Here is a 12,099-nt window from a genome sequence, read left to right on the forward strand (position 1 = left end):
TGTTTCCACCAAGTCATTGTTGGTAGTTTACTTATTTACATTTTTTCTTCTAAATATTACCAACACAATATTTATTACTCTTACTCTTTAAGCAACCATGAGGTCCAGCCTGAGAACTCTTTGTAGGACTCTTGCAGTTGTTGCACACGTCGCAGAAGTTTAAACATGAACTTCCCTGCTTGCTTTTGTATGAGATAATTAAAAAAGTACATTCAGAAGCAGCATTTTGCTACTTTCTAATAAAAGCACATCCCTCATATGGTTACAATGCAACATAAGAAAGACTGATTCTTCATGTACATGTGTGAAATCCAGAGACATGTTTTCAAACATGTTTACATCACACATTTTCTCTGAGTTTACTTTCCATTGTGTGTTTATTTGATCAAATGTTCTCACACAATATGACCAAAAAGTACTTACACGTAAAGACACTGCTTTAAAAGTGTTTGAAATTTCTATTGTTTCAGATGTTTGGTTTCAGGTGTATATGTTTGTAGCTGTGTAAATATCTCACAGACAGCTGATAACTTCTGCTCGTAGTGAGTCAGTTTTAGAGTTTGTACTCAGAATGTGTTTGTACTCGGAGTGTGTTTGTGTACATGTGTACTGTAAAGAGAAACCTAAATTAGTAGGTTTAAGGCGTTTCATTTAGGACGCAGTGAGGAGAAAGCAACAACAGTTGATCAGCTCTGCTTTAATAGTAAACACAGCAGGTTTGAGAGTGAGCACTCAGCAGAACAATATACCTCTTAATGATCCTAAGAGTTCATGAATAATATACAGGTGTTGCTCCCGTTTAGAATCAAAATACAAAGTGCCAATTCCTTTATTTCTAAGTTTCTGTATTTCCTCACAACCACAGCATCCACACGTGAACACATCACCATGACAACCACCTCTCATGTTTATGCATCTGTAATATTTCAGGAACGTGTGTGCATGCAGGCATCATGATACAGAGAAAAAGAAGCACAACATAAAGTGGACGTGACAGATTGTAAACATGACTAGTCTATGGACCCTGCTCGAGTTTCACAGTAGTGCAAAGCATTGTTACAGTACACATAACTTCATAAGGCTAAAAGACTGCCACTTGGTAAATACTGCAGGCTCACAGGTTGCAAGCAACACATCACCTTAAGTCATTAAACAAATAAATAAGTAGGACGAATCTGTAAAGATCAACAGTTTACCAATGAACAGACAGAGTGCATTTACAAGACGGTAAACGCAGAAATACGACCTGACAGTAACTGCACATGAAAGTGAGAAAACAAAAACTAAAGTGAGGGAGAAGCTCATGCTACAGTGACACCGATAAAAGCACACCAGGCGTCTTGATTCCCTCTGCTTTGGTCCCGCTCTATGAAGCCAGCTCCATAGGCCCCTCCTCCTCGCCGTCTGCCCGGTTAGCGCGGATCTCCATCAGGGTACGAGCAAATCGTCCCCAGTCGTCAGTGTGAGCCACTGACAGCTGTAGGAAACAACAGGGAAACACAGAGGACATGGCATTACATGCTGAGGGAGGAAACCTGTGTGATATGAAGCCACCACACCTGGATGTCGCTAGGTAACAAAGCGCCATATATTTCTCTTACTGTTATCACACCAAACAATCATATTGAATAACCAGGAGGATGCACAAATAAAAACAAACCCCCTTTTTAACAAAGTATCCACATGTAAATTTGAGATAAATGTTGAGAAAAAAAGAGGTAAATATGATAGGTAGATACGGCTAATATGCTTAAATGAGATAAAACATAACTTTGGTATAAGAAGTCAAAAATGTACATGTACAGTGAGTGGTCAAAATTATGAAATAAAACCTCTAAAGGTTTTGAGATGAAGTGACTTTAAAGTCAGATGAAGTCATAATTAAAGATGGTTAGGAAAAAGTATTGTGGTCCAAAATCCCAATGATGAGATAAAAAGTCAAAATTGGAAGAACAAGCGGCGGGGTTTATCTAATTTTTATCAAATAATAATGAGCTTTTATCTCTAAATGATTATCTAGCAGGGTGCAGATAGCCTGGAGGTTAGCGCGCATGCCCCATGTACAGAGGCTATAGTCCTCTAGGCGGGCGGCCGGGGTTTAAATTCCACCTGTGTCATTCCCCACTCTCTCATTTACAGGTTTCTGGTTCTGTCCTTTCTCTCAATAAAGGCATAAAAAGTGTTTTTTAACTTCCTGGCTGGAGATAATACCATAATGATACCATAGTACTGCCAGGGGACAATGATGGGATATAATCAAAAATTACTATCACTTATAAAAAGTATAATATTTATTTACATCTTACTTCTTACATCTCAAAGTTTGTCTGAAATAAATGTCGTTATAATCCATCAGGGACTACTGAGATATTTCCGTCCCACCACAGCCCTCATGGAGCTAAAAATGAGCTGCTCCGATCGTAAAGGGTTAATACAGGAAGTCAAACGGAACTGTTCCTCTTTAAGTGCCTGCCTCGTGTTGAGCACTGTGGAAGTCAGAACGAGTGGGACAGAAGCCGCGGCCGCCACCCAAGCTGTCTGCAACCGCTTTGCGTGGCCAGGCTGTAATTAAACAGGAACCAGGAGGAGGGAGGCAGCCATTTTGACCCCCCCCCAACCACCTCACCCACCCCCAAACCCCCCACAGAGCTGGGCTGGCCACAGCAGGGGGGGCTCAGCCAGAAACTCATGTATATGCTGCTCTGAGTGACTTCAGCTTTAGCGTCATTTGAACAGAATACAATAAGCTCAAGAAACAATCTGGGATTTTTTGTGTAACTTTTACAAGCAGAGGGTCCAAAACATTTACAAGTCATGGAGCAGCGTGAGGCCCCCGACCCTGATCTGCTGGAGTTCTGTCTCATGAAAGGATTCTGAAAGAAAGAAAGATCAGTTAAGCTAATTTGTGTCCAGATAGATAATACTGGAATTAAATTTTTTTTTATTCTGATTTCCAAGAGCTGCTCAAGGGTCTTTTTATTCACATGCTGTTCCTAATTTTAGCAATGTGGGGGGAATTTCTAGAGAAGCAAACCCACACACACACAAAGACACACACACTACACACACATTACACACACACACACACACACACACACACACACACACACACACACACATTACACACACACACACACACACACACACACACACACACACACACACACACACACACACACACACACATTACACACACACACACACACACACACACACACACACACTACACACACGTCCTCAAGGTCATAAAACCATCAACCACCGCTCACTTTTATTGATGACTCTTTGTTACCATCAACCCCAGAGTGGACGCCACCAGCTCAACCGAGCCTCTCTCTCTCAAACGTACCGCACTACAGAAAGACGCTAAAATTAGCCGAGCGGCTAGGCTAACATGCCCTCACGTTGGGGGAATCTAACCAGAGCCCTCCGAGCATCAGAGAACATACAAGATGCAGGCAGGGTGGTTGGCCGCTTTGTGGTGACGGTCTTGTGGAGGCTATTTTACAGGGACATGAAGCAGGGAGGGACAAAAATCAAACACATACATTCATGGCGACGCTGACAGTTGTGTAAACATACAGAGCTGAAGGACCTAAAATGATCGGTTGTGGTGAGTGTGGAGGTTTTACTGTTGAAAAAATGCACTTTCTGCTGTTATAGTACCAGTCTTTCACTGAAGTCAGTGGACCAAATATACATTAAACACAGCAATGGTAGCGCATGTATATACATATTTTACATTACAGTACTTTTTCTTTCAACTTGACACAAAATCCAGAAAGAGAGAGAAATTAAAGATGAGTTGTGACGGATGCGCCAGCAACTCCAAAATGCGTCCCTAGAATCTCTCAATCTACTCGAGTGCAACTTAATATCTGCAGTGCAATAAATTCTGGCCGTTGTCGTTCACTCAGGCTATTGGCACCGTGGGGGTAATTAAATCTTGATTGTCTGTAAATGAAACCAGCGAGAAACACCAGCTGCACGCAGCACAGCTCGCACAGTGAATCCAGCAACACTGTACTCACCCAATATTCTTCAAAGCACATCAAACGGCCAGAAATGTTAAACATTCAATGAGGCATAATGATTCAGATGGGACAGAATGAGTCTGAAGTGGTGGAAACAATGCCTGAGAAAAAAGGAGGGCTCACTCTGCCTGTATTTCTGAAGACAAAGAAAAGGATAGTAGTAGTTTGGTGCAGCTTATCTACATCTACTCATCATCTGTACCTCTCCAGTGTCGTATATCCAGACGCGACCCTCTGAGTCGCCCACCGCCACCTCCTTCCCTCCTGACGACCAGCGGACTCTGTTGAGTGCTGATGCGCCCTCAATGGTCACACTGGCAGTCGGTACCTGGTGGACAAAACAATGAAAACAAATCAAATGTATTATTCATTCAAATTGTCTGAGTATAAATCACACTGATGACACACAAATTTGACATGTCCATATAAGGGAGTGTTATGTAGAAATGTCCTGATTTTGAATGATTTCCACAGAACTTCCATGTTTTTCACAGTTCACTCTGAATAAGTTCAAACACTGCCTGACTTCCTTACAACTTTTAAAATCCTTTTAAACATCCACAACAACAACTACTTCTCTGTGACAGCTGTTTACATTTGAAATGTTCCTCTTTTGTAAATGAACCTGCTGAGTATGAATGATTGAGGTTGTAAATAAGTCACAAACCAATTCATCTATGTTTCTTTACATTTAAAGGCTCTAATGCCGTTTAAGCTCTTCTCCATGTTTTTTGTAAAACAGAAGCATTATACCAATTGAATCTCATTTTAAATACACAGCTTTATCCAAACACTCTGGAGGAAAGTCAAACATGTCCGTCTAATTAAAAACTTCTCTCTCTACAGTGGACTCACACAAGTACTGTATAATAACTGCATCCATGTTTGCTGTTGTGGCCAATGGCTCTTTTTTTAGAAAACAGCAGTGCTCATGTTGCACCTTTTAAAAAAAACAAAACCTAAAACCATCTGCAGTGTTTCCATAAACTGTTCCTGACATGTGGCGGGCGAGTCTGACACATGTCACCAGTGGAGACAGAGGCCTTGGCTTCATGTCGCCTCACACACCGAGCTTCTGCGTATTTAAAGCAGTGCTAACCACAGACTGACTGCCATTAGCCTGCTAGCTTCCCTCGCTCCGCCCGAGTGGATCTGAACTGAGCGCTTTAAATTGGCTGTGTATGTGTGTGTCTGTGAGTGTGTGTATATGTGTGTGTGTGTGTGTGTGTGTGTGTATGTGTGTGTGTGTGAGTGTGTGTTTGCTGGAAATGAGAACCAGGCGAGCTGCACTGCTCCGTTAGTGTCGTTATGACTGTGTGTTTTTAATATGACGCCAACAATGGAAGTCTGTTGCTATTAGACTGACTGTGTATGAGTGAATGTGTGTTGCATGGGTTCAGTACATCCGTTTGTGTATTTATGTGTGTGTGTGTGTGTGTGTGTGTGTGTGTGTGTGTGTGTGTGTGTGTGTGTGTGTGTGTGTGTTTGTCGGAGCAAATGTTTCTCATAAAGCACATTGTTAGCTGAGTTAGGCTGTCGATAATGAACTCTTCCTCTGCCGCTGAAAAGGCTGCTGTTGAGAGAATCATGGGAATCTTGTCATGTGTGCTGCAGAGGGAAGAAGCTCCCGATGAGATCAATGAGGGAGAGAGTCAGAGTTCAAACAAGAGCAGACGAGAGAGATTATACGAGACACGACTTCTGAGATGTAACATAAAATCCCTGGAGTTGAGATGTGAATTTCATGTGGACAGCAAGAGAGGCCTGCCTGCCAGAAAATGAGAGAAATAAGAAGAGTGAAAGAGCATTATGGGAAACGAAGGAGAGCATCTTATGCGGACTGGTATTTAGGTTGAAGGCACTGAATGTTGTCTCCATGGAAACCAAGAGCGAAGGAGAATGAAGGATCCTTTTATCTGTACTCTTACCTGAGTGATCAAAGGTTTTGGTACTCACTTTCAGACATGTTAAAAAAAAGTATGATTTTCAGATGCAGACTTTCAGAAGATTTCTGAACTGCAACTTTTACAGATCAAAGTTTTCGGGACGTCTTCTTCTTCCATAACAACAGACAGGCACCAACGCGCTCAAAAGTTTTTACAAATAACAAGAAACAAAATGAGATTTTCTCCACTTTTTATGCTAACCTAGGCAGTGCACAGCATCATTTTTCCGAGCACTTCACCTTTTTGTGCGACCGCTCCGTGCGCTCAAGTTAAAAATCTTTCAACATTTCAGAAAGGCGCCGTTGACGTCACTGGCGCTCTTTTCCAAATGTATAATGATATTCCCTGTAGTTTCGCCGCTTACAGATCATGTCTAGTACCCACATCATCTTTGCTCCGTGTCTGATCGGGAAATAAAATCTAAAATAAAAAACATACAGTAAAAAGAAACAGAGCCGTGTCAGTCATACAGCGACAGTTGTCAACAGGCTGTTGTCAAATAGAGAGGGGGGACATACAGCACTTTTATTCTCAGCTCACAAACGCTTCATGCAAGCGTTCCCGAGCACACAGCCAGCGCTTTTCTGCTCGGAAAAAAAACGCTAGGTGGAAAATGTAACATGGAAAATAAGCTACATAGCTTGTTTCATAAAATGTTGAGTTATTACTTTTATTAAGAAGAAGCTGTAAGTATTTTAGACTTGAGCGCTCTCAAGATTTTGAGATTTTTGGGTGGGAAAAATGTGTCATTTCTTACATTTCAGACAAAATATATATTTTTTCATTCCATATAATGAATAATATAATGATGCTCTTTCCTGCCGTGGCCTCAGATACCCCCTTCTTAAAAATAAACCTTCCCTCACAGCACTGATTTGAATCTTCAGCATGAGACTGCGGACTGAGGTCTCCTGCACATGTGTGCGCTTCACTGATGGGACATAGTGTGGGAGGCGGATGAGAGGAGGTGGCGGGGTCCTGAGGTTGCCTGAGAGTTGGACAGGGGTTGCAGGAATGTTAGCGGGACACATCTGGGTGGGGAGATGTCGCTGAGTGTGATTTAAAGCGAGGACTGCTGGAAACGCCCATGGGGGGAATCTTGAATTCCGTGTGCGGGTGTTGGTGCACGGAGGGATGTGGAGGAGCTGGTGGTGGTTGTGCTGGGAATGACGGGAGTAGATAAGTCTTGGGTGTTTGGTCGTGCGGTTCAGGGACGAGGCCCAACAACAGGCGACAGCAAACACACACACACACACACACACATCAACACACAGGGAGATGACACAGAAAACATGTTCTGTGTGACCTGTTTCCATGCACATACCTCTGTGTCGTTGTTGAGGTTCCACAGGTCTAAGCGGCCCATGCCGTCCACGGCGGCAAAGATAGCAGGGTGCACGGGCGACCACATGACGTCATACACGTAGTCTGCGTTGTCCTCGAACGAGTATAGAGGCTTATTGTGCTGAAAGAAAGAGAAATGAAGATATGGTGTGATAAAAAAAAAAAACTGTAGAGGAAAAGAGTGAGAGAGTTAGGGATTACAGCAGATGACACACTAGAGATAGAGAGAGAGAGAGAGAGAGAAGGAATGGAGAGAGGGAGTGAGAGAGCTTCAGACAGAGTGGCGCTGCCTCAGCCTTGGGGCCTGTCTGGGTGCAGAGCCTAATTAAAAAGCCTTGCACATTCACACAGCACCATAAAACCGCTGGGAGAGATGAAAGGGAGGGCCCCTCCACAAGGTGTACTGTAACCTCAACACAACAGCTGTCTGAGAGACAGAGAGAGAGAGAGAGAGAGATAGAGAGAGAGAGGAAGGGAAGAGATGAGAGGAACAGGAAGGGTGGAGAATGGACAAAAAACTGGACACAAAAGTCTATGTTAGTGTGTGTGTGTGTGTGTGTGTGTGTGGTTGAGGAGGCGACTGATTTTAAAGCCCCGTAGGGATTTCAATATGAAAGAGTCAAAAAAGTTATTCAACAAAACTGTAAGAGCTTACATGTGTCTTTTAATACAAACAAATATGATAAGATAAATTCAAAAAATGCTTCAAATGTTGCACATGCAGCTCCGTGCTGGACGACCTATTTGATGATGATGTCATTTGAAGTGGTATGAAACACATCCCTAACAGTTTCTTTTTATTTATTTATTTATTTTTTTACAGTTCTCGTTGGCTAAAATAGATGCAAACTCCAATAAAACCTCGGATAAGCTTACATGGTTACATTATATGAGTCTAGAAAAAGTAGATGCATAACATTAATCCTGCAGGTATTTTATAGTGGGGTTGGAGTGAGATGTTTTTGCACTCAAAGCCACCATGTTTGTATATGTGGCATGTATTTTGGTCTTGTGCGAAGGTTTTAAGTTTGTTGAGCTTTGACCGTTGAGCTCTGACTTTGTTGGTTGCAGCCAATGGTTGAAGGCTTCTGCTTGTGCTGCAATTAAAGATGGAGGATAAATAAAAGAAGTGTGGGAATGTGGCTTAATACAGATGCATGTGTGTGTGTGTGTGTGTGTGTGTGTGTGTGTGTTTGTGTGTCTCAGAGCTGCTGTTAGGATTCCAGAGGCTTACAAACTGCATTCCTGACAGGTAGAGAGGGAGGGGAGGAGGAGAGGAGACAGGTTGGCTGGAGGAGCAAATAAAGGAATGTAGTCCCCTCTCTCTCTCTCTCTCTCTCTCTCTTTCCCTCCTCCTCTCTCATTCCTTCTTTTTCTCCATCACCTTCACTCTCTCACTCCGCGGTAGTTTTAAAAGGCTGTGAGACCTGCACACAGATAGCAGGACACACACACACACACACACACACACACACACACACACACACACACACACACACACACACACACACACACACACACACACACACACACACACACACACACACACACACACACACACACACACACACACACACACACACACACACACACAAACACAAACAAACAGCCAAACCAATTTCAAGCCTCGATTGAACCTGTTTTTGAAGACGGCGGGTGACAGCAGAGGTCATTTTACTTCATCACACAGGTTCAGCATTCGATCAGCTGGACGATTCCTGTTTATCTTTCCTTTCTCTCGTCCTCTCCTTGTTTTTGTCCCTTGTTACGACTCTTACTCTCAACCACTAATCCTCAGCCTTGAGTTTTTCTTTTTACCAAATGATATTCTTCCTTTTTTTTTCGTTAGTCTGCCTAGCTGGATGATCACCTTTGATGCAATTTCAAGCTCGCTTTTTCAAATATGTTCCATAAGCAGCAAAACAATCACAGTTGAGAGGCCCTGATTTATCTAGTGATCTTTCAAAATGCAAAACTACTGTTTTACTGCAGTCTATCCATAATCTGCCACTCTTAAATAAGGTGATTTTGGTCAATAATGTGCAGTAACAAGTCTAAGAGTAATCTTAAAATGAAGCTTAATCCTCACGGCGCCACGAGTTCACAAACTGCTTGTCATTATCTTTCCTGTGCTGGGGATCTGGCAAGCTTTAGCAGGTCTGAACTGTAAATCATCACACAAACAGTACACAATAAGTAACAACGCAGCAGATTTACTGCAAGCAGATTAGAAAATAAAAGAATAGATGCAAGTTAAATAAAGATTTTAGAGGTTTAGATGTTGACCACAAATTAAGAGCTTTTAGGATAGTTATTCATCAATTTACTCATTCTGTTATCACGATATAACAACATTATTCCTTATCATCGTTTTAAAGATATGACTTTAGATGTGTCATGACACCTGTGTTTTTTTTTTACTCTTTCCATCCAACAGCCTAGTATGTGTTGGCAAGCAGGCAGATTGATCCTATTGACCAAACAATGTGAAATCATAGTGGTTTCATATTTACTCCCCTCAGGATTAAATAAGCAGTGTGGGTATAGTTTGGATCCACAGACAAAGCACAGGCTACAAAAAAGCTAAGCTGTCACAAGGTAGTTTGAAGAAACACTACGACCTGACCCGGCTAGCATCAGTTTTCAACATGAGCATGAGAAATGTGGCATTTCAGGGTCTTTTTTTTAAGATTTATTTTTGGGCATTTTCTGCCTTTATTGGAGAGCTAGGACGTAGGATAGAGTTGGAAACCAGAGAGAGAGAGAGAGAGTGGGGAATGACACGGAGGAAAGAAGCCACAAGTCGGATTCGAACCCGGGCTGCCCGCTTGGAGGACCACAGCCTCCATAAATATCCACTGTGCCACCAGCGCCCCCTCGATTTTTTTTTTTTAAGTTTACAATTTAAAATGTGGATACATACATTTGTTGTTCTTTGATACTTCATATATATTTAACCGATCGCATTAAATGGGCTTAAGATTTTGTCTTATTATGTTGCTGAATTCCATGTCATTAAAACAAGTTCTTAGCAGACTTGGTGATATCAGGAAATATCAAAAGAATCCAGATGTTATCTATTGATGTTATCTTCATGCTAATAGAATCCCACTGATGACCTGTGTGTAACTTTAAGGTCCTGAATCACTTCTCTTGAAATGTCAGAGACACTGGTCCGACCATCTCATCTCTATAAGTCGTATAATTTCTCTGGTTCCTTCCTGCATCTGGATCACAAACATCCTATTAGCTTGACAGCTTCAATTCAGACTATAAGAACCACACACTGATGCGACTGAGATTCTTTAATTATTTACAAAATAAGTAATAAAAACCTTCCCTTAAGATAAAACCATTTTCACTTATCTGATATATTATCAACACTCTGTAACAATCCTCATAGCTGACTGTGATGCTGGCCTTTCATTAAATCAAACTGGACCAAATATGCTTCATCCAATCACTTAGGAGATTTTGGTTTTGGCTTCAAGAGAGTGAGATATTTCAAGTCATGCACGTTCATAAACCCACTCCCAGCTGTCGCGACGTCTTCGCCCTCTGGCCCACTCCGAATGTTTTCACAAACCACAATATTTGCACCGCTGGAGTATGAAAACATCAGCAGACGTCTGTACGACACCTTTTTTTATTTTCTTCCAGAACCGTAGAACCGTGAGGGCAAACGTGTGTGTGTCTGGTTGAAGGCAAAACCTCGAGGGGATTTTAGATAAACAAAGGCAGCTCGCTGAAGGTGCACAAGAGGTGTGAACACATCCATCCAAACACACTCAGGTGTTCCGCCTGCCAACACACAAATATGGGTTCTACGGGATAAGAGACAGACACACATTCCTGCGGTGCCCCTCAAAGGAAAGGGAATTCCCAAATCCTGCAAAATAAAACATTCCTCTGATGAAAAGTCCACAGAAATGTGTTTTAATATGTGTCACCGGAGTCTTCACACAAGACTTATGGAGCGGCTGCATGCAAACGTGAGTTACATTATTACAAGTATGTACACTGTAACTGGATCCTGCATAAAGCTGAAGTATTATGCAACATGCATTATGTATTTTTCTCATACTGAAATAGTCTCCCTTTGATTTTTGGCTGTGTTAGCTGTTTGACTAACCCTCATGCGGATCCCTCTGTCCTTCAAATTTAGTTTGACCTCTACCATCAACCATGACATTTTTTCTTCTTCCTGTGTTTGCATCAACTGGACCGATCTTCATTTCAACTCAATGAGAGTAACATTGAAATATCTTATAATCACGCTTTAGCACACCACAAATGTACCTGGGAGTAAATCCATTGTGTGACACCCACTCTCTGGAAAAGTTTCTTTGACTATATTGACTAACTTTTCTATTCTCCAACACCCACTTTGGCAGAAAAAAACTCACTAGTTTCTTTTTTTTTCTTTTTTACTTCCACTGAAATACTGCCAAATGGAATTCATGACATGGGTTTGAAAGGGGAACAAAAGCCTGGAGTGGACAAGGTCACGAAACATAAAGGAGGAGGAGCACTCGCCCTGAGAATGACAGAGAGCGAGAGCGCGCGTCTGGGTAAGAGTAACTGAGTGAGTCAAAGTTCCTGAGATGTATGATGTTTAAAATCGAAGCTAACACAAGAATTTGATCTGATTTAACTGCAGAGGGTATGCATTGAGATCACGAACAGACCACGCCCACTCAGTTGGACAGAGTGGAAACAATGATTTCAGTTATGTGGACAGAACTTTTAGGCCAGTTTCTTTAATGATGATAAAA

General features: G+C 42.0%; 1 protein-coding gene across 7 annotated transcripts in view; it reads right to left on the reverse strand.

Annotated features, from left to right (window-relative positions):
* Positions 1-677: 677 nt before the first annotated feature.
* The window catches only part of LOC109994625 (cytoplasmic dynein 1 intermediate chain 1), a 56,369-nt gene continuing 44,947 nt past the window's right edge, over positions 678-12,099 (reverse strand). For all 7 annotated transcript variants that reach the window (XM_020648059.2, XM_020648054.2, XM_020648053.2 and 4 more), the window contains 3 exons: positions 7,305-7,445; positions 4,237-4,362; positions 678-1,477 (listed from right to left, as the gene is read on the reverse strand). In XM_020648059.2, the coding sequence (XP_020503715.1) occupies positions 1,367-1,477; positions 4,237-4,362; positions 7,305-7,445 (378 nt within the window). In that variant the 3' untranslated portion in view covers positions 678-1,366. The remainder of the gene's footprint in view (positions 1,478-4,236; positions 4,363-7,304; positions 7,446-12,099) is intronic.

The sequence above is a fragment of the Labrus bergylta genome, chromosome 19 (genome assembly GCF_963930695.1).
Source record: "Labrus bergylta chromosome 19, fLabBer1.1, whole genome shotgun sequence".
Classification (NCBI taxonomy): Eukaryota; Metazoa; Chordata; class Actinopteri; order Labriformes; family Labridae; genus Labrus; species Labrus bergylta.